The following is a 22,919-nucleotide window of genomic DNA, read 5'->3' on the forward strand; positions in this document are numbered from 1 at the left end:
TCATTCTGCTTGAACCATCTGTTCATCCTGAATAATTCCAACATTAGCATAACTTAATTCAACAATTTCCATATTTCAAACGAAAGCCAATAGAAAACTTTTCCGCTCGAGCGATCGAAAAAGAAACTGATAACCGCTGTGAATGGGAAAGATTGCAAAAGAAAATTCCATCTCTGCTCAATCGATTGTTTTGACAGAGCCTTCTTGTGTCTGCCCTAATATCAACTTCCAGTGCTGCAAATGCCACGTCGGGTGTAAAGTTTTCATTAATTTTAATTGATGTGGCTCGATGGAGCACCGGCATCATTAAATGTGCAGAGTAAGAGTGTGTGTGTGTGGATAAAAGTTTCCGAAGAACTTCTTACCGCGCCGCAGCATTACGACCAGTACAATTGTGCTAGGATCTTACGAGTGAAACTATAGATAAAGTGTGCTTGTGCGGATTGAATTTAAGATTTCATTCGAATTGGTGAGAAAACAACGATGATTTGAGTTTGGTCTTGACAGGTGACGATACCACATCAATAGGGTATCTGATTTGTGGGACAATGTATATTGTTGATTAAACTTGATTAGTAGCAAAGCCTATCTCTCGTGCTTTTACAGATGCGGTGGAATGAGAAAGCTCTCATCAAGTTCATAATTATAATTTTATGTATAAATCCACAATAAACATGATTGAGCAAATATATACATAGTTTGACAGTGGTTTCTGTTCCACTTCAATTGAAATTGAAACACTGTTTGTGATCCTGTAATCCGATACTACTCAGCTGTATCAAATCGGATTGATTGTCGGAACAGTTGCCGCTTCGATTACAATTTATCATCCACCTACCCACATCCGCCGAAACAAAAATTCCCTTCAACACAGCCAAGACAATGTTAAGTCACAGGTCAAGTTTGTTGCTGGTCCTACAAAAAAAAAATAATAAACTCGGCGCGATTTTTTTTCCCTTTCATCCCTACAGCGACGATGACTGGTCTTTTCTGTTGGTCCACGTCTGTGCTTAACAACAGTGCCAAGGCGAAGAAAAGCGGTGTTTACATTAATAATTAATGAGATTAAAACCGACGACGAGACAATGGAAAATAAGGCGACTTTATGTTTGAGTCTCCGTTTTTTTCCCAGTGTATAAAGGCGAGGGTGCAAAGCAGGATATTAAATTTTCATAGCTTAGATGAGCTGGTGGGAAATTTTCATCCTGTTTTATAAAGGAACAACAGCTGCTTCTTGGCTTACCTTTTTTCTAATTGTTGGTTCGTGGTAAGGAATCAACCAATCAATAGTGAGGTATCAAGTTTACATAGTTTTTTAGAACTGTACACAGAACGTGTGGCCACGTACTCGTACCAAGGACAAGTGTCCTCGTGTTCGATGATTGCTTGAAGACCTTGTCTCGGAACAAACCGTCAATTGATTAGAACACGTCCTGCTCGAAAGACGTGTAGTTTCGGGAAGATTGAAAAATCTGATTATTTTTTGTGATTTGCATTCTTTATTGCTTGTGGTTGGACAAAAAAAAACATTACTCACTGCCGTGACAGATTACAAGTAAGAGCACGAAAATGTAAGCGGGATGATAGGAAGGGAATCACAGTGAATGGAAATTCCTTCGCAAAGATTTTGATACCAAACCGGTAACTAAAAGTAGCACATTTTATCCAACCGTTCAGTGGTTGGTTGCAGCCAGAAAGAAAACTGATGCATTCACGAGATTTCTTCGTGCTGCATGTGATGTGTTTGTAAGCGCACCGGAAGTGCTAAAGTTTTGCGAAAAACTTTTTGTGTGCATCTTGGTAAGGATTGTGTGAAGAATACAAAGGTGTCGCAAAAAATTGGATATATCCAGGCAAAAATTCTGTGAGCTGGACTGAACTTCTGCAAAACCGGACAGAAGATTATCATCGTTTCATTTTCTGAGATTGGAAAAGTTATTCGTCTTAACCAAGCAAGGTTGGTAAAAGCTTTGATAACATTCAACCACTACTGATTCGAAAACATTTTTTGTAAGGCACATGATAAAAAAAACGCAATTTGGCATATTCTGGTACCTCTCAGGTAATAATACAATAATTAACGCTAATATATACTGACTATTACTCACTAGACTATATCAACGTAAAACGGTAAAAACTCTCCAATCTTATTATTTGTTTGTATCAGTTAAACTTTGTGTGTATCATTTGGCTGTGGACCCAAGATTTTAGCTAGAGCAGTCGATACTGATTCTGGTACTAACCTTTTATGGTAACATTATTACATTTTGTTGACTGCGATAGTTTTACGGCTAGTAAAACTAGTAGTAAAGTGGATTCTGGTTCACTTTCGCTGCCTCTGAATTTATCATCACTAACTACGAAATCACCCAAAAATTGATATTTTATGCACCCATCCATATTGAAGGCACAAATCTCCGATCAACATGGGGAACGTGCCATTTGAGCCAGAAGCTACTGATCCATATTGAGTGGGATATTTGAATGAGGAAATATTGTATTAAACAGGTGACAATACACTCCCTTGAGGCAAGCCAAGAGTGACTGCAACTGTTTCAGATTGTTCCAAACTCACTGAAACAGGAAAGCTTCAGTCTGTTACAAAAAGTATATTTTTCTAATTTCTTTTTATTTTTTTAATCGTTAAAGGCGCCATTTTTTTGTTTTATATTTTTTTATTTATATTTTTTTATTATTTTCTTTTTCATTATATTATTTTGTTTGCATTACATTTCTAATTTAGTATATTGGGTGTTCAGCCACAAGTGGTGACTTTTCATCCCTATTGTTTACATGATTCGGTAAATAGTTATTAAGATATAAAATGCTTTCGCAGTTAAGTGATTTTTGCAGTAGGAAGTTTTAAACCTACTTGTCATGTGAATAAGGAGCTAAACAAATCTTATAAACTAACTTAAAAAACTATAAAGAGAGCTAATCGTTGCAATTGGTGATTGCAACGATTTTTGTCGGCAGTTGCTTATAATACTGTTCGTCATAATTTCTAATATTTCTATGTTTGCGAGTCTGTGCAACTCGTTTGTGCTAAACCAGGGAGGACGCTTCAAAATCGTTTTCAGAATTTTATTCTGAATTCTTTGAAGCGTTATCTTCCTAGTAGCACAACAACTTGCCCAGATTGGCACTGCATATAGCATTGCCGGTCAATTTTTTTTTAATAAATTAATAGTTTGTTCTTTAGGCAGAGCCTAGAATTCCTGTTTATAAGAAGGTATAAACATTTTATATATTTGTTGCATTTGGTTTGGATTCGTACAATGTGATCCTTAAAAGTGAGTTTTTTTATCGTAAATTAAACCCAAGTATTTAAATTGATCTGACCACGTTAAATTCAAACCATTAAATTTAATAATATGGTTATTATTTGGTTTAAGAGAAGAAGCTCTTGGCTTATGCGAAAACACAATTAATTATGTTTTTGCCGCATTAGTGGAAATTTTTTCATTTTTTCAGGTAATCATTGAAAATATTTAAGCTTCGTTGCAGTCGACTGCAGATAATACGAAAACTCCTACCAGTGGCTGAGATGCTAGTATCATCACAGAAAAGTGACTTTTTACAGCCTGTAGGTAGATTTGGAAGATCAGAGGTAAAAGTATTGTATAGTATTGGTGCGACGCTTGATCCTTGAGGGACGCCTGCTTTAACGGGTAGCTTATTAGATTTACAATTCTGATAAGAAACCTGTAGGGTACGGTTAGTAAGATAATTTTTAATTATATTTATTATGTAAAATGGAAAATTGAAATCCCACATTTTGGCAATTAAACCTTTGTGCCAAACACTGTCGACAGCTTTTTCGATGTCTAGAAGAGCAACTCCAGTGGAATAGCCCTCTGAGATATTTCGTGCTGTTGTGCTATCTTATGACAAATGCCATTTTGGAGTAAACTGAGTTAAATATTGTTGGTCTAAAAAATCTCTACCAAATGGCGTTTTCGGAATTTTGACATCCTACTTGGTTATTGAGATATAGCGAGAAACGTGCTGAGAAATTCTGTGATATTTACTTAAAATGACTGTGTCTGGACATTGGCACAAGTTATCTTGATGGATTAGATGTTTTTCTATGTAAAAATGTCTGAGAAACACAATGATAAAATCATTTTCAAAATAAAAATACACGAAATGTGAGAAAAAGCAATTTTAGTTTTATACTGGAAATATAGAATATTTGGCAACACTGTATCCAAAAACTAATATTTTTCTAGTTTCCCAGATTCATTTCCTTTGAAATGCATCTCACCGATTGTTTATAGACCAAATAAAGCCAAAGATATAAATAAAAGTTAATAATTGATTTTTTTCTATGGAAAATTTTCCAAGCACGATTATGACACGCCATACAAATTTTGTCATCAATACACACCTATGACACGTATGAGTGCGACTTTTGTTTACATGTTTAGCAAAAACTCGTAATATATTTGAGAGATTAATACAGAATAGACAGAAGCATCAATTGTATTCTCTGAATTGTTTCTACTATTTACCAATTCCAAGATATTCAATCTCAAACTTTAAAAATCGTTTTTCTCGAAATGTGCAAAATGGCGCTTGTCATAATATAGCACAACAGCGACGATTTGCCTTTATCATGTTAGTTACTCTTACAAGTTGATGAGTAGTTGAATGTCCAATACGAAATCCAAACTGCTCAGGAAGAAAAATAGAATTGATATGTGACATCATTCTAGTTAGGATGATTTTTTAAAATAATTTACTAATAGAAGAGAGTAAGCTAATTGGTCGATAGCTAAATTCTTCTGCTGGGTTTTTATCTGGCTTTAAAATAGGAATAATCTTGGCATTTTTCCATCTTTCAGGGAAGTATGCTAATTCAAAACATTTGTTGAATATTTTGACCAAGTAACTAATGGTGATTTCGGGAAGGTTTTTAAGAAGAATGTTGAAAATTCCTTCGTAACCTAGAGCTTTCATATTTTTTAACTTTTTCATGATAGTTTGTTTCAACAATATCATCTAGAGACAATACTTGATTTGAAATGTTTCAATAGGACTCACAACGTTGAGATTAAAATTATGGACGCTTTCAAACTGCTGAGCAAGTTTTTGAACTTTTTCTTCGTTTGTAAGAAGTATGTGGTCACCTTCCTTCAAAGCTGGAATTTGTTTCTGAGGTTTCTTAAGAACCTAAGAAAGTTGCCAGAATGGTTTAGAATTGGGCAACAGGTGTTACGGCATTTAATTAGCAAGGGACTGGAAGGTGAAGTATATTTTTCAATATTTAGAGCCATAGTACTCAAGGGAGAGCAAGGAGTTGAAGGGAGAAAGTTTATAAAAGCGTGGAAGGATCATATATGCAAGCTTAGAGCTCACCGGCGACTTAACTTTTTGTCTGCTACCGTAGAAGTCAAGATCGTTTGGCATTAGAAATGCGAATCACCTGAGTCTACGGCATGTCCAGACAAGCGTAAAGTAACTTTTTACTTCATGCTGTCGGAACCGACAAAAAGTTAAGTCACGGTAAACTTCCACACTAAGCATTTGCGACGTTGAAACTCATTGAATGAGCCAGTTTTGTTTATTTGTTCCCTCACCAATTGCCTGCCCGAGTGTTTTAATGCAACAGATTCAAACACTTTTTATCTTTGGTCCGAAAGAAGATCACGAATGGCCCGGTGGCCGAGCTTGGATATACTTTGAGTCGGGGAGCCGATTTTCTTTCGACGTCCATCACACCTTGAGATGAGCTGCCGTCACGGGAAGTTATTTTTGCACGAGCCTATTGCCAAGTGCACGTTAGAATGAGAACCAAGAAGGGGAAACGCATAAAATACCTGTACTTAACTGTGTGTATAACGGTATCTAGACGGCTTACTAGAAGCTGCACTGGTCACTGGCCGGGTAACGGTACTCAGAAACAGAAACACAAAAGAAGGGAAAGACAGCCTTGAACGCGGATTAGCACTATTCTTTATAGCAATACACCACTCGGACTGGCAATAAACACTTCTATCTCTACCGAGCGCTTTTAAACTGTTTAAAAATAACTTTTGTTCGTGGATAGATGTAATATCTGTACGAACATTGAAAGCTCGTTTCACGCACTATCGAAAAATATAATTACACAAAGGTTTTTATACGCTGTTTTTTGAGCGGTTTTTTACGAGGTTTTTTACGCGGATTTTCCAATTAACGCAGTTTTTTTACGCGGATTTTCCAATTAACGCGGTTTTTACAAAAATATTCTAAGTCCTTTTGAATGCAAAAGACTTAGACTTTTTTCTGAAAAAAATTTCTAAGTCCTTTTAAATGCAAAGAACTTAGAAAAATTTTGGCAGTTTTTATTTTGCGCGGATTTCGCCATTAACACGGTTTTTGCAAATAATATTCTAAGTCCTTTTGAATGCAAAAGACTTAGAAGATATTCGGAAAGATGGAAGAGACGGGTCTGGAAGAGTCCATATGGCCCGCACCCCAACAATATGGGTATTTTCGGAATTGTCTTGAAGAGTAGGTGCCAGAAATTGATTTTTGACGTAATTTTTAAATCAAAGATGGCGACTTCCGGTTTAGCGAAATTCGCTATAACCCAAGCAATATGGGTATTTTCGGAATGGTCTTGAAGAGTAGGTACTAGAAATTGATTTTTGACGCAATTTTGAAATAAAAAATGGCGACTTCCGGTTTAGCGAAATTCACTATAACCCAATTAATATGGGTATTTTCGGAATGGTATTGACAAGTAGGTGCTAGAAATTTATGTTTGACGCCATTTTGAAATCCAAGATGGCGACATCCGGTTTAGCGGAAATTCCCTACAACCCATGCAATATGGGTAGACATGTGCGCCGACGTATTTTTGATCGGCGGCGGCGTAGGGGTCATTTCAGGACGGCGGCAGCGGCGTTGGCGGCGTCGCGCCGTTTGTGACATTCGGCAGCATCGACGGCGGCGTGGATCAGCGTAAGAGTTTTTTTTTCTAATTTTTTATTAGCCAATTTTTTTGACGAAAGCTGACTGAATTTGAAAATTGAAAATTTAATGTTGATTTGAAAATAATCACGAGTTCAATTTACATTTCAAAGATGCAACTGGCTTAAGAAATCTAGGCATTAATTGATCAATAATACATATTAGATAATGATTATATTGATATTATTTCGTGAAAACATTCGTGTTAAGAGGAAACACAGTTGGGGAATAATAAAATTACTGTATGAGTATACATTGTCATCCTATTCACATAACTACATATTCTCAAGGAACTTTTCAACATATTTAGCTTGATTCCGGATACGATTATTACATTGTTAATACACGATATATGACGTATTAACTGCACTCGAGTTGGTCCATTCAAATGCCAATGTTCAAACCAAACAAACAAAAACCTTAAATTTACGCGGAACCATTTCGTGCACCTTTTCTTTCACAATGCGATTCTCAACCTTCTGTCATATAGGGCTCATGTTAAAGTTAATAAACAGTCGCAAATTTCGGAATTTGTATTTTAAAAAATTCAATGCAAGTTTTTGAGCATACATATATCTTGTGACAATGTTCTTATTTTATTTCTGGCTTACAGGTTTCATAATAATCATGAATGAAAATAGTTTTGTCCACATTACTCGGATGAGTTGCTGCTCTCCGGGCATTAATAGTTAATCCAGCAACGTTGAACACCCGCTCGCTTGGTGTGCTAGTGGCCGGAATGCAAAGAGTTTTCCTGGCGAGTGTTGATAACCATCAGTGGCGTAGCCAGAAATTTGGTTTGGAAAGGGGTTTTGATGAAAATCGCAAATTTTTTGAAAAAATGCTAAAATTTAATGAGTTTGATAAATTATTGAAAACTCAAAAACATAAGTAGTCTATCAGATGTCATTCCAGTCTACAAACAAGAAGGATCAACATGGAACAGTTTTCAAACGTCTATAGATTATTTTCTTGTATAATATGTCAATGAAGTCAAAAATTGCGATCTTTTAAAGTGGGATGATCTAAAAAATTTTCAACGTTCAAGATCACCTAATATAATAATCCTTGACTTTGAAGGCTTAACAACTTCGGGAAGTTATCAACATAAAACAGCGTCTGCTTTGATGTAGAAATTTTAGTGATTAACTCTCATAGAGGTAATTATGGTGAATAAATTTTTCAAAAATATTAAGAAACATGGTGCCTTCAGCAAAGCTTTGATAATGTCATTTCAAACAATTTTGTTGAAAATATGAAGGCTACGTGAATTCAACATATAGGGATTTAAATGGACTGGGCCTGCTATATTTCTTCTTAGTGAAGAAAAATTTAGGTGAAAACTATTTTTTTCTGCGCTACGGATAAAATTGTTTGAAACAATCATTGCGAGTTGAGAACACAAAACCTATAACTAAATTATGGATGGATGGAACTGAAACTTGCGTTTCGACTTCATCTCATCAGAATCCGACACTAACTTGGTGGGTGGACTAAGCGTGCGCCGAATTGATGCTAGCTCCTGAAAATGGAATCACTCTTTGTGTTTTTGAGTCCTTTTAATATCTGGGAATTATTTGTTTTATATCCAGTTCCCTTATTTTTTTTGTAAGCCTCAAAGGCACCTTGAACGCAATGTGAATTTATTATTTAATTACCGCAGAAGAGATTTATCAAATACAGTAATTTCAGAATAGCTTGTTGTAAAGGTTTTCTACTACTATATTTCGATACTCTGAATATGTGGGATATTTACGTCTTTGGCAAAGTTGTTTGAAATAGCACTTTCGAAAACTTTGCTGGAGACATTAAGTCTCGACCCAAATTTGGTTGAAGAGTAATTCTTGTCTATAATTACTTCTAGGAGGATTAACCGTCAAAATTATTCTATCAGCAGATGAACCGTTTTACGTTTTGAAATTCTTCAATGTTACTTAACATCGAAATTTGGCAGTTTCGAATGAATGTGATCGTGACCGTTAAAAATTTATCGAGCATTAATTTTACTTTTCTTCATTAGTCAACCTCACAACTTACAGTACTAGTACGTAGCACACAAAATTTTAGTACGCCATTCATTACATCCTGCTAAGAGGCTATTCATATAGTTGATAATACAACAAAAATCCAATGCTCATAAAACCGATCCTGACCTGCTAGAGACAAAATTACATCAGCTTTCAATTAGCTTCTGAAATGTTATTCTTGTTGTTAACCATATTGAATTGTTGTCTAAACTCTACGCAATCTAAAAAAATACGTTAATAAATACGTAAATAATTTTTCCAAAAATATTTTGTGGAATATTAAATTAAATTCGTCAGCATCAATTTTTTTTCAATCCAATTAATTTTGGTTTGGGGGGGGGGGGGGTTTAACCCCATCCCCCCCCTGGCTACGCCACTGATAACCATCAAGGAAATTGTAAACGACGCTCCTTCCAAAACAGCAGAATATCATCGCCAACAATGTGATTTGCATGTACAGCGCACAGAAAAAAAAATATTTTGTAATTTTAAGTTTATTTTCATGCACATATTTGGAGCATGAATATAAATGTAAAATAAGCTTCAACCACAAATACACACGACATGTCGTGCTTTCTTCAACAAATTTTATTGTAATTTTACACGTGGATTGAAAAGTACAGTTTCTTTAAACGGAAAACCAATGCACTTCAATGAATTTTTACTCGAATATTGCTGTAAAATGAATGACATGTAATATTACACAAATAAAAGTGAAAAATTGTATGCTTTTTGATACTCCAATTAAGTACATTGATTTTAACGTAATTTTCAATCAAATTTTTGATTCAATCTTTGTATATTTACATTCGTATTGATTTACATGTCGTTTAAATTTCATTATTTTTTGGTGTGTGGCAAAATACGCTTGACATTCCTGCTGAATGATCGAATAGGTTGTTTCAACAACGTTGGAGTGTTTGACAACCAATGCAAGCAATGATGTTCCTTCGCCGAAGACTTTATTGTTAGTAGATGTTGCGATGCGAGAAACATAGGTAGAAAACTAAATTGACGGTAAAATCATAAATTGACGCGAAACAATAATTTGAAATAGCCGATGAACTTTGAAAAAATGTCTTTAGTATGTTTAAAATCAGGTCAATTTGTTCAATTAAATCAGACGAGACACTTTTGAGCATTTATCCATAAAAAACTACGTCCTCAAATTTTAGCCCTGGTTGTAAATGTTCACAACTCAGCTTAGGAATTTATAAATTTTGTAGAGCTGTTGCAACACTATACTTACTGTGCATTCTTAGCTTGTGACGAACATGGGTTTGCTCTAATTTTCTTTGAAAATATGAAAATGTTAGCGAACGAAAAAATGTGAATATTGTGAGTATATAACATCGAATAAAGTTTAGAAATTCAGAATTCTACTTCCTATACACATTGAATAAATAAAGTATGACTCACCGCCCAAAGAAATTCCTGGCGCTTGGATTTAGGTCCACTAAATCATCAGTATCTTCCTCCGATCCTTCGATTTTTACTGTAAAGCAAAGTTTTTCCTTGGCTTCTGCAACGCATAGTGAACAGTAAACTACAAAATACTCCCACGCATCACTTTTTTGGCTGCCCCGTTTGAAGTGTTGACAGCAAGGTGCATTATGTTAATATTATTTAAATGTAACTCCATGGCACTTTCTTGTATTTCTTATATGGCAATTTCCTACACGTTCATAATAACAGAACGCACCAAAATTTGAAAACTTGACGCAATATCTGATACGCACAGCACGTAATGAATACTTCAATCTAATAAAAACAGCTGAAGTAAATCACACGATAGTTTTCCTCACACAACAGAAAGGCAACACATATACAACCTTCTTAGCTATCTGAAATCAATGGTTGACCACAACTGCTGTTATCTCTTTTTTTGAAACTCCTCACTCATTTGCTCCAACCAGGGGCGGCGAAAAACTTTACGCCCGAGTGGGTAGAAAGCATAGGGTGAGGGGTCCATTAGTAACGATTTTTCCCTTTTCGCAATGCACACGCTTACATTAGATTCACATTAAATCACGTTCGTTTATGCAAATGGAATTGTGGTACATCGATGTTTTCAAACATGTGTAGTGCGAGATACATGCGTTGCGCATCTAAATTTTTTGAAATGGTTTAAAATTTCGAGTGGATAATTACCCACTCGGTTATTTTCGGTATGGGTAGTACTACCCATACTACCCACGCTTTCCGCCGGCCCTGGCTCCAACAGAAATGAGATTCCTTGCTTCTACCATAGAGACTTTTCTACGGGTGAAGTACGTACACGATATACAACACAAAAACTAGGGTGATGAGCCTATTTTGGCACCATTAGGGAGAGGGTCGCACTATTTTTTGAATAACTTTAAAAGAAGCCATATTATCCATAACCTTTCTCAGAATAAAGTATCAGTGTACTGTTTCTTAAACATCTATATAATGCTTATTTAGCAGTATTGCCTCAATTTTCAGCATAAATGAAAATAAATGTTCCATTCTGTGCATCTATTCCCACCGCAACGATCCAATTATCGCCTCATGGGTGTGCCCATTTCCACCTCATCGAAAAACAATCTAGTTGAAACGCTATGCCTCATATTCCATTTGCGTCGATTCTAACTATGTATCCAGATCAAGGACGCCAAAGCGTGATTTGTAAAACGAATCATTCTGCTATTTGCAGCCGATCAAAACCAACGTAAACATCACGCACATCAATGAAACTCATCAGCTGTTAGTAGAAGAGCGCCCAGAATTGCGCACGCAGAAAAAAAAAACCATTCGAAGGTTAGCAACTGGAATGACAAGTTTCACATCACACATTGCTTTCTCCCGATCCAAATTGTATATGTAGATGAAAATAAAATATCTGCAATCAACAATTAGTTGAATAACTTGAAATAATTGATTACTTATACCTGAAATTGCATTACATTATATTTACAAGTTCATGTTTTGGTTTGGCCGCACTGGTGATTCTTTTCTGTATGATGGATGCAAAAAGTTGGTTTTGATTGTGTATCAGCAAAACATGCCAATAATAGGAACCACCGTATTTAGTTTTATCCTATTATAACATTAGGCCTATTCTAGTGTTTGACGAGTGATTTTAAAGTGAAATTATCGTAAAAAGGTTCTCCAGCTAAAATAAAGGTATGTATCAGTGCAATGTTTAGTGTATTTGTGCCGGAATAACGAGATATGAGGCGGTAAATGCTGGCTCGTATGTGTTTATTTTGCTAAGCGCCGTTGCATCCAGTTTCGGTTCACTACGTGAGTGAGGCGGATTAGTAGATATTTCAATAAGGTGATTTTGTTTTAATTAAAAGTTGGATTTAGAGGATAGTTCTAAATACATATGGTCAAGGCTCCGAAAATGGCAACCACTCGCGAAATTTTTTTTTTATCAAATTTTACGTCAAACTGATTGTTTTCCGTATGTATATAACATCTAATATTAAAAAATATAAATGGTGAGCCCAGAAAAAAATTTCATGTCTGTCATCTATAAAAGTTTGTTGATGCTACTTGCATGACCTGAAAATGACTAAAAGTCCGTAAGGAGATAAAAATGTACACAAAATCCATATTTTCAACTTTTTGCCTGGAACTACATTTTTCCATCATAGTCGAATTTAAATGTGATGATATTGCTTGAAAAATTGAGATGAATATGGATAAATGAATATTTTCAATTGTGAAGTAATGGAAACCATATAACTTGTAACGTGACAGATCAAAAATTCGAAAAAGTTTTGTGGACCACACAAAAAGCATGCATACAATGTCTAACCTATATTTTTTATTATTACTTTAAGTCTACCTTTTGAAATTGTATTGTGAAAACCTTAAAGTTTTATTCATTTTTGAGAAATCACATTTGCTCTTATGTAACGTGACAGATGTTTTCTGCTGCGAAGCAATTCCATCAAGTTTGATTCAATTACGTCAAAAATGGTGACCATCTACGATTCTGATGAAACCTTTTACGTTTCATCTTTATGAGAGACTTGGTATTTTGCATTATTAAAAAAATAATTATTCAAGATTAATATTTAAAAAGGGCGTATTAGATATGAATGCACTACTTTCAAAATATATTGTTCGAAAATCGTCATTGGTGCAGCAAAACTATATGATAGCGAGTTCTAGGGAATCAATTCTTCCTTGTAAATATTTTTTGATGAAATTTTTGAATAAGAAAACAAAAAAATGTTAAAAATACAATTACAAAAAAACAATGATTTTTTTTGTTAACGAAATCCTAAAAACTGAAGAAACTGTAACTACATTATTAGGAAGTTATTAGTAAGGAAGCATTTTCAACTTCAAGTATGCTTCTAAATTTCTTAGTATTTGCCAGTCATAAATATAATTTTCTTATACAATACTAATACTAAATATAATTTCGAAGAAAAATGCTCCTACGAAATTTTTTCTGAAATATTTAGATTTTTTTCTTCAACAAAAATATCTAGTAGTGAAAATATGCCCTTTTAATAAATAACTCACAGATACCAAACGCAAAAACATAACACGTTTAAAATTTAATTGCAAATAAAAAATATAATATAATTGCATTGTAGCGAAAATAACAATAAAAGTTTTTAACATATTTCAAAAATTCTTTTAATTTTAAAATTTTAATTTTTTTATTTTAATTTAATTTTTTTTCTTTAAACAATTTAGTTATAGAAATTATTTCAAAATGGTTTTTCAATTCAAAATTCTCATGAAAAATTGTGCTTCAAAATGCAGATGTTTTCAAGTTATTTTAGATTTTTTTTTCGACATAATATATTACTTCGTGAAATTGCGACCTTTTCATAAGTTATTCATGTTTGTTCAACAAAACCAATATGTTTTTCTAAATAAACATGAAATTTTCCGTTAATACGCAGTTCCCAGATCGTGGATGATTTGTGCACGACTGTCTCGATATGCTTGCTGTAATAAAAATATAGAACTGTAACGTGACAGATTCTGGTTGTAACGTGACAGATCATTGAGAATACTCCATAAAATCGAAAACAAAGTTTTTCTTCAGGAAAACTATACTTCAAACTCTTCCTTGTTTTCCAAACTTCAACTTAAAACTGTTTTCATGCAAATTTGGGGGCCAACGGAACAGACTTTTTCAATTTAGTCGGACAACCTCCAAACTCACTGCGAAAATTGTGTAACGTGACAGACGTATTAAAATGACAATAACACGAAAACCGCTCATGTTAGAAAATAACTTTATGTAGAAAAAATGTGCGGTTTAGTGACCTTGATAATGTGCAATTGGGATAGAATCTGATTTTATTTTTTTTTTGCTGACTTATCTTATGAAATATGCGTAAAAATGTAACGTGACAGACAGAAGCCTTGACCATATGTGCACAACAAATAAAGAATATAACTTGAGCTTATTTTTTCTCACCTATTTTAGCCAAATCGATAGTGTCATTATCTCATATGCTTGGTTCGAAACCAAGGGGTACGAAATAGGGTCACAATAGGCTCTACTGCCGTAATAGGCACATCACCCTATATCAAAACGTGGCTGAAAATAATAAACAAAGATGGTAAAATCAAAAAGGATTGTTTTCGACCAAGATACTGCATTGGTGTTCGTGAGACCCGGCGACAATAGCTTAATACGCTATCTACGACACAAATACTAATGAAGTCTGACAAGCGCTTGTTCGACTTTCTGGGTTTATAGAACTATCATGAAAAAGGTGGGAGATCGAAATGTCAAATGGTATTTTATAGTTAACTAATAGCAGAACAGGTTGTCTTGTTCACGTTAAAATGCACGCGTTGAGAAGTTTCATTCGCGCAAAAAATAACGGCGTGATAAATATCGGCGAGAAAATTTTCGGCAGCGGCGCGCCGCCGACAAGTCGGCGTATGACAAAAAGTACCGGCGGCGGCGGCGTGGCATGGCGGCGCACACCACTAAATATGGGTATTGTCGGAATGGTCTTGAAGAGTAGGTACCAGAAATTTCTGTTTGGCGCCATTTTGAAATCCAAGGTGGCGACTTCTGGTTTAGCGAAATTCGCTATAACCCAATCAATATGGGTATTTTCGGAATGATCTTGACAAGTAGTAGACAAAGAATTTTGAATTCCAAGATGGCGACTTCCGGGTTAGCCACATTCACTATAACCCAGTCAATATGAGTGTTTTTGGAATGATCTTAACGAGTAGGTTCCAAAAATTGATTTTTGACGCCATTTTTAAATCCAAGATGGCGATTTCCGATTTCGCGAAATTCGCTATAACCCAATCAATATTGGTATTTTTGGAAGTTGAAGTTGTAGTACAAATAGTTTTAATTAAACAGTTGAATTTACTTAAATTTAAGTAATATGTTTAATTTGAATAAATTCAAACCCCCAACTCACACCACATACATCTCTTTCTTCTCTCTTTCTCTCTTCCATTCTCTCCGCACTTTCCTGGATGAACACATAAAAATATTTTGCATTTTGTTGGTTTATGATTAGATCTTATATTTGAGGGTGATTTAGATGATTGCCCAAATTTTTCATTCGAGAATTTCGGTAAACCGGAAGTCGCCATCTAGAATTTTAAAATGACGGCAAACATCGACGTTTGTCCGTTACTCGTCAAAACCATTCCGAAAATACTCATGTTGATTAAGTTGTAGAGAATCTCGCGAAACCGGGAGCCGCCATTTGGGATTTAAAAATGGCGCCAAAAATAAATTTTCATGGAAAACCTTGCGAGGAAGGAGCAGATTTATTTATTTCTGGCATCTACTCGTCAAGACCATTCCAAAAATACCCATATTGATTGGGTTATAGCGAATTTCGCTAAACCGGAAGTCGCCATCTTTGATTTCAAAATTACTTCAAAAATCAATTTCTGGTACCTACTCCTCGAGACCATTTGGAAAATACCCATATTGATTGCGTTAAAGCAAATTTCGCTAAACCGGAAGTCGCCATCTTTGATTTCAAAATGGCGTCAAAAATCAATTTCTGGAACCTACTCTTCAAGACCATTCCGAAAATACCCATATTGTTGGGGTGCGGGCCATGAGGAATCTTCCAGACCCGTCTCTTCCATCTTTCCGAAAATCTTCTAAGTCTTTTGCATTCAAAAGGACTTAGAATATTTTTGCAAAAACCGTGTTAATTGCGAAATCCGCGCAAAAAAAACTTCCAAAAATATTCTAAGTGTTTTGCTGAGTTTTTTTTGCGAGGATTTTCGAATTAACGCAATTTTTTTACGCGGATTTTCCAATTAACGCGGTTTTTTTACGCGGATTTTCCAATTAACGCGGTTTTGTTACGTGGTGTATTTTACGCGGTACGTATCCCCCGCGTAAAACCTGGGTGTATTCGGAATATAAATTGGTATGCTCGAAAACACAATATCGCTCACAACTTATACAAAACAAAATGTTTTGTAACAAAAACACATTCGATAATGGGTTTCACATAACATGAGGTACACAGCGAGAGGTAGCGCTATATGTCTAATAGAAACGGAGAAAAGGAGATTCCTCCAACTTACCCCAACCGTTAACTAGCCCCGGTTTCCCCTACTTTTAATAATGATTTAAAGTAGAACACCGCTCAGAAATGACTCTATTCATACTGCCGCAATGGCATTGAAACGTTATTTTAGAGCATTAAAGCCAACGGCAATTATACGTAGTTAGTAAATTGTATCTAATATTGTTCCTATTTCTCTTGCATGGATACACTAATTATAGAAGCATACTATTTCGAGCACTGATTTAACCAAACCTAATTGATTGCTTTCCTTCTCGCACCAGATGAACGTTCAACCGACCAAGTACGCCGGTCTGGTGGCGGACCTGATGCCGAACATCCGCTTGATGCAGGGCTTCGGGCATTTTCTGTTCCGCTATATCACCGGGCCGATATTCATCCGCAAGTTGTACTCCTGGTGGAATCTCTCGATGATTCTAATGCAATTCTTTGCCATCGTCATCAACCTGGTGCTGAATACGGACGACGTGAATGAGCTGACGGCGAACACCATTACCACCCTGTTTTTCACCCACTCGGTGACGAAATTTATCTACTTTGCCATCAACTCGGAAAACTTTTACCGAACTCTGGGCGTCTGGAATCAACCGAACGCCCATCCGCTGTTCGCCGAATCCGATGCCCGATATCACTCGATTGCGCTGGCGAAAATGCGAAAGCTGCTTGTCATGGTGATGGCGACCACGATGCTTTCAGTTGTAGGTAGGTTGGTTTCAAAGTTTTGCAAAGTCTAAGGCGCCGAGCGAAAACTTGATTAATTACAGTTCCATTTATTTCCATTGCTTTTATTCGTGCGCAATTCATATGTTTCAGCTTGGATTACGATTACGTTTTTTGGCGACAGCGTGAAAAATGTGCTGGATAAGGAAACCAACGAAACCTACACCGTGGAAATACCAAGGTTGCCCATCAAGTCTTGGTACCCGTGGGATGCCATGGGTGGGGTGGCATACGTGTTCTCATTTTTCTACCAGGCAAGTGTAAAAAAAGCGTTCAAATAACAGCGAGATTCATTTTTATCGACCCTGATTTGCATCAGTAACAAGTGTGCTCTCGAATACTCCCGAGCACTTTGCGATGCGGATGTAATTTAAAATAGCTGGCACCGTCGCGTCGTTTTTTATGAACCGCAATCGGCGGTTCTCGAATGGTATGCATGAATAACCAGGCTGGTAAATCTGCGACTCTTTCACCCGCTGCCATCGTCGTGGTTATTGCAGCCCCTTTAAACAGATTTTTTTTCATGATTTAATTTCCATTTCCTTCCGACAGGGTTATTTTCTGCTCTTCTCGATGTGTCAGGCCAACCTCGCCGACGTTCTGTTCTGCTCGTGGCTGCTCTTTGCCTGTGAACAACTGCAACATCTGAAGGTAAAGGGACCCGGTCATGGCTCGGTTCCGTTCAACTCGACCCACCCGGCGGGAACAAATTAATTTCAATCTTCATAATTCATCATTTCAACGATAAATTTCTCGCGCTATTTCTCGTTTTCATTTTCTTTCTGTTTCCTCCCATGGTACAACAGGGTATAATGCGTCCGCTCATGGAACTGTCGGCCTCACTGGACACCTATCGACCGAACTCGGCTGCATTGTTCCGTGCCATTTCCGCTGGCTCTAAATCGGAACTGATCTTAAATGAAGGTAAGTCCGACGACAGGACAGCGACCGGCGGGTCAACGGCAAAATCCACCATGGTACAAATCCTGCGGTGGCAGCTGTTGAAGCTAGTACGTATATATGAGGGGAAAAAGAACGTTTGTTTAAAAATAGACCTACCCCACCCAAAGCTGTACGGAATGGTAGAGACCTTCGTGCATTTTGTGGATGATTGGATTCCGACCAGTAGCCATACGAAGTTGTCAACTGGCCCGTCTGTTGGTAGCAGGTTGACTGACTAAAATAAAGTTTGTGTTCAAGTGGGATGGACGGTACGGAGGAAGATAGTTTTAAAAGCTTAATCTGTTTAGATGGGGGTTTATCCGTTGTACGTTGGACTAAATCAAATCAATAAAACTCCCGGCTTTAGGCGAAACCAAATATACCAAAAACTCTCAATCGAAACAACTTACATATAGCCTGTGGTCTGACGCAATTCTCTGCGGCCCTGTTAAGGCCATTCGTTACAGTATGCGCCAATGTGCCAACACTCATCTGCTTAATTCGTAAATTTAAAGAAAATCTCGATCATCGAACACCGCTGTCCGCCATCAGGACATTCCGCCGTTGTACGTGCAGACAGTGCAGACCACATTTCTGGCCCATTTGCGATCCAACTTTTTCCCTCTTTCTCTATTCATTTGGTGGCGTCTCCGACGATTAAGTCCCCGGTTCACTAGACATAGACAAAATAAATATGTCCACGTACAACCAAAGGCGAGCACTGCATAGACATAGTTTTACGCTCGCGACGTACTGTGGGTTGGTATATACATAGACTGTGAAAGAGCATGAAGCAAAAGTTGCAATAGAAAATTCGGTCACCAACTCAACACTGAAAAACTTATGTGCAAGGATACTCTGCCAACTCTGCTGAGCCCAAGGGGGTGCAGCTCAAATAGTAGAGAGTCTGCTTAGCATGCGAGAGGAACCGGGATCGATGCCTCCGACATGTCCAAAATAATTTCTTTTAAGATTTTTCATTCCAACTTTCTTTTTGCAGAGAAAGATCCCGACACCAAGGATTTTGATTTGAGTGGTGTTTATAGCTCAAAAGCGGACTGGGGAGCTCAGTTTCGGGCACCGTCGACGTTGCAGACTTTCGGTGAAAATGGTATGAATGGGAACCCCAATGGACTGACTCGCAAACAGGAAATGATGGTACGGAGTGCAATCAAGTACTGGGTAGAGCGGCATAAACACGTTGTCAGGTTAGTATATGGTTGTAATTTATTACGAAAGTTTTCATATAAGGCTATTTTTACCAATGGATCTACCGTGAAACAATGTTTGGAAATTGTTTGCCTTATCACATACTCTTAATTAAAATATTTCTATATTATTGAATAATAAATGTAGAGTACATGTCTAGTTAACTATATAAAAACGCAAAAGATATTTGAGTTCAAACAATCTGTTTTAATGCACCTAGCGGTCTAATTACGCCGTTCTCCTCCATCCATGAATGTTTAATTTAAATTTGGCAATGTCCATTAAATTGCCGGCACCAATATAGAAGAATTAAAATCAATATTGAAGATTGTCATTTGATTTTAAGTGTTTAGAGCCAAACTAAGTCTCAAACCTCTGGTCTCAGGTTCGACTTTCTGATTTGACATAGATTACTTTGACCATCAGTTCTACCCACTTACAATATTTAAAATGCAAAACAACGCATATTAAAGGTTTGAATTATTTTGATACTATGGTACTACTCAGTCGTATCAAAATTTCGTATCCGAAACCGGAATCGAACCATATACAATTCAAAAGTAAAGTTGCAAGTAGGCCTTCAGTTTAAATTTGAGTTTTGATTTTTTCCTTGAGTGACGCTTCGTGACAGGGCGGTACTGATGTTTCGTCGTACTGCTGTGGCTATTTGGCGGAATCCAGCGTGGATTTTATCAATTCACTCCGCGCAAAAGATTACAGAAGACACTGCAATGTAATCCTCAGGGAGCATCCTTGAATGTCGTACTTAACTTGACGGGTGACCATAAACAGTGGATCAACCTTCAACATAAAGCGCTACATTCTATCTTGTATTTAAGTTATTAAACATTTTATTAAAGATCCATTCTAGCCATAATGTGCATACCACAAAATATCTTTTTATTGGAGATGCCTAAAAACTTTATTTTAATTTTTTGTCTGTACACCAATAGAAAATTGAATTTATTTGCCATTTTACTTTTTTCCTTTTTTATTTCGACTATGTTAGTCACATTTTCTTTTTTACATTTTAACGACATTCAATAAGCTAGAGATTACTGGGTAGGGAAAGTTATGAAAATTAGAGCCATAGTACTTAAGTGAGAGCAAAGATGTGAAGTAAACAGATCAGAAAACTAGAAGTGGCAGGGTCATTAGAACAGGCTTAATATCGTACGCGCTGCCATTTTAGTTCAAATTCTCTGTTAATAAATTAATATATTTGCCAATTTTCGCTTCTATCAGTAAGTTATATAATAACGGTAATGAATATATTAGACATTAAAATTATGTTTTGATCGAACAAGCATTTTTAATTTTTCAATTTCCACCCACATCCAGCTTAATAGTTAGGTAGAAATTTGAGCAAAAATAGACTTCCTGACCCCCCCCCCCCCTCTTGGCGCACGTGAGTTCAAATGATATTAGAGTCGAATCAGCAGTGAACTTATATTTTTTTGAATTTCATAAAAGTATAGTGTTTGGTTAGTGCCCATTTTCGACAGCTCCGCTTGAAATAGAAACTGCATTTTGCTACGTTGCTTCCGAAAGATTTTCTTAAAAATCAGTTTGAGGGTAATTTATAGTACTACATGCAGGATTGGCAAATGTGGTTCAATATACGGAGCCTTACCGTATTTGCGTAACGGTCTAAATTAATTTTGTAAAGAAGAGATGACACCATGTAACGGCATATTTTGGTTTACGCACATGCTTTATGCAATTCTCAATACAATAACGTTCATCGCAGTACGCACCGTTGCCAAACGCGAAGGTCTCTATTTTTTTTACACTAACAGTGTAAGTATCGATCGCTGCACAGAGGAGTAACTTGGGTCGAATCCTGGCCAAAATTATTTATTGCGGCTATAGACTTTTCTACGGCTCATGTACGTACACGGCACATGACACAAACACTACATCACTAGCTGGTGGAAATAATAAACAAAGACGGCAAAATCAAATGGGATTGTTTTCAACCAGGAAGCTGCAGAAGTGTTCGTGAGACCGGGCGACAAGAACTCAATTGCTGTTATTTTGCCTTAACCCATTCATGCCCATGTTGTTTGTGGACAACAACGTTTTTAAACAGCTATAACTTATGATTAAGGCAAGGTTTGCTCACAAAAACAAGTAAGGCTAATAAATGTGACTATTGGCTTTCATTTGAGTATTAAAGGTTACAAGGATCAGCTCTAGAACTGAAGTTATTGCAATTAGTCTGATTGAACTCCGATGGAGCAGTGCTGCCAGGGACCGTTTACTTTGACGACGGAAAATGAATTTTTCATATAACTTCGTTATGTTGCAATATTAGTGAAAACTGATAAAACTGATCAATTTAGACTATTTTGGGCTACGTTTTCCACGCAGTTGGACTATTGTAAATATTCTAGGAGAATTGTAGTGAGCATTGGAAGGTAAAAATTGAGCAGCTTCTAGCACTGCAAGGAAAGCACCTACATTTATGAAAAGAGGTTTTTCGAGTTTCTTGACCCCACCGTTTTAAAGGAAAAATAGTTTTGAAACCCTACATGCACTAGAAAAAAGTTGGGCATGAAAGGGTTAATATGAACTAAAAATAGACAATAACTAGATTTGGAAGAATTTGGCATCCATCGACCTACCAGTACGGAGGTTTATTTTCTATATCCTTTCGAAAACTAGTAATTTCGAGGTGTTCTTTCTGAAGACATTTGTTTATCCAGTCCAGTTGCATAAACAGTTAATCAGTGGAAAAGGGTGAAGAAAAGGGACGCCTGTGCATATTGCCATAGAGATTCATTTTGGCAAACATAGCATTTCGGTGTATTTGAAATTAGTAAATATTTCAATATTTTCAAATCGCTTAGGATTTCAGGATTTGACTAAATCGGAAGAGTTTGATTGTTTCTGGGATAATCGAATAAAATATACATATACAAAATTTCACTTCGGTCGCAACGCCTCTCAACTTTACCCGCGTTTTTCTCGAAACCCTTTTTTGAGCTAGCCGGAAATGTAACCAGGGTTGCCACATATACAGATTATTCTGGATTTTACAGATTTTCTCGACTATTTGTTGACACAGAATCTTTATTATCATATTACAGATTTTTATCTAAAATACAGATTTAAAGATTTGTCTAAACCTTAATCGAAATAAAATTCACGAGAAAAGCTTATGACCCGTAACATAATTTTCTATTACCCATCCTAATGCCACTATCAGCTCAGCTACCCTTCGCCACTTAGCTGGCTGCATTACCCAGTAAACGAAAATGCGACTAGGATGATTTAAATGCTGGCGTGCGGTATTTTTATTCTAGGCTATTTGCCGTAACAATAACATGCCGTTCACTGTAAAACAGTGTGTACGCCACAGAAAAACTACCTAAAATTGAGTACTTTTGACTCAACCTCGTGGTATCGTGCAGGAAGGTAAAATTAGGTAAACTCTGTTGAAGCTAGTTTCCATTTAACTACGGCAAAAATCATAACTCAACCTTGAGTTTATTTTACTTAAATTTAAGTTGAATTTACCTAATTT

General features: G+C 36.3%; 1 protein-coding gene across 1 annotated transcript in view; it reads left to right on the forward strand.

Annotated features, from left to right (window-relative positions):
* Window positions 1-1,435: 1,435 nt before the first annotated feature.
* LOC131684465 (odorant receptor coreceptor) overlaps window positions 1,436-22,919 on the forward strand; it is a 39,565-nt gene continuing 18,081 nt past the window's right edge. The window contains exons 1-6 of the mRNA XM_058967373.1: window positions 1,436-1,957; window positions 16,783-17,221; window positions 17,333-17,493; window positions 17,792-17,890; window positions 18,046-18,163; window positions 19,182-19,389. Coding sequence (XP_058823356.1) covers window positions 16,783-17,221; window positions 17,333-17,493; window positions 17,792-17,890; window positions 18,046-18,163; window positions 19,182-19,389 — 1,025 coding nt within the window. The 5' untranslated portion in view covers window positions 1,436-1,957. The remainder of the gene's footprint in view (window positions 1,958-16,782; window positions 17,222-17,332; window positions 17,494-17,791; window positions 17,891-18,045; window positions 18,164-19,181; window positions 19,390-22,919) is intronic.

Source organism: Topomyia yanbarensis, chromosome 2, assembly GCF_030247195.1.
Source record: "Topomyia yanbarensis strain Yona2022 chromosome 2, ASM3024719v1, whole genome shotgun sequence".
NCBI classification, from domain to species: Eukaryota; Metazoa; Arthropoda; class Insecta; order Diptera; family Culicidae; genus Topomyia; species Topomyia yanbarensis.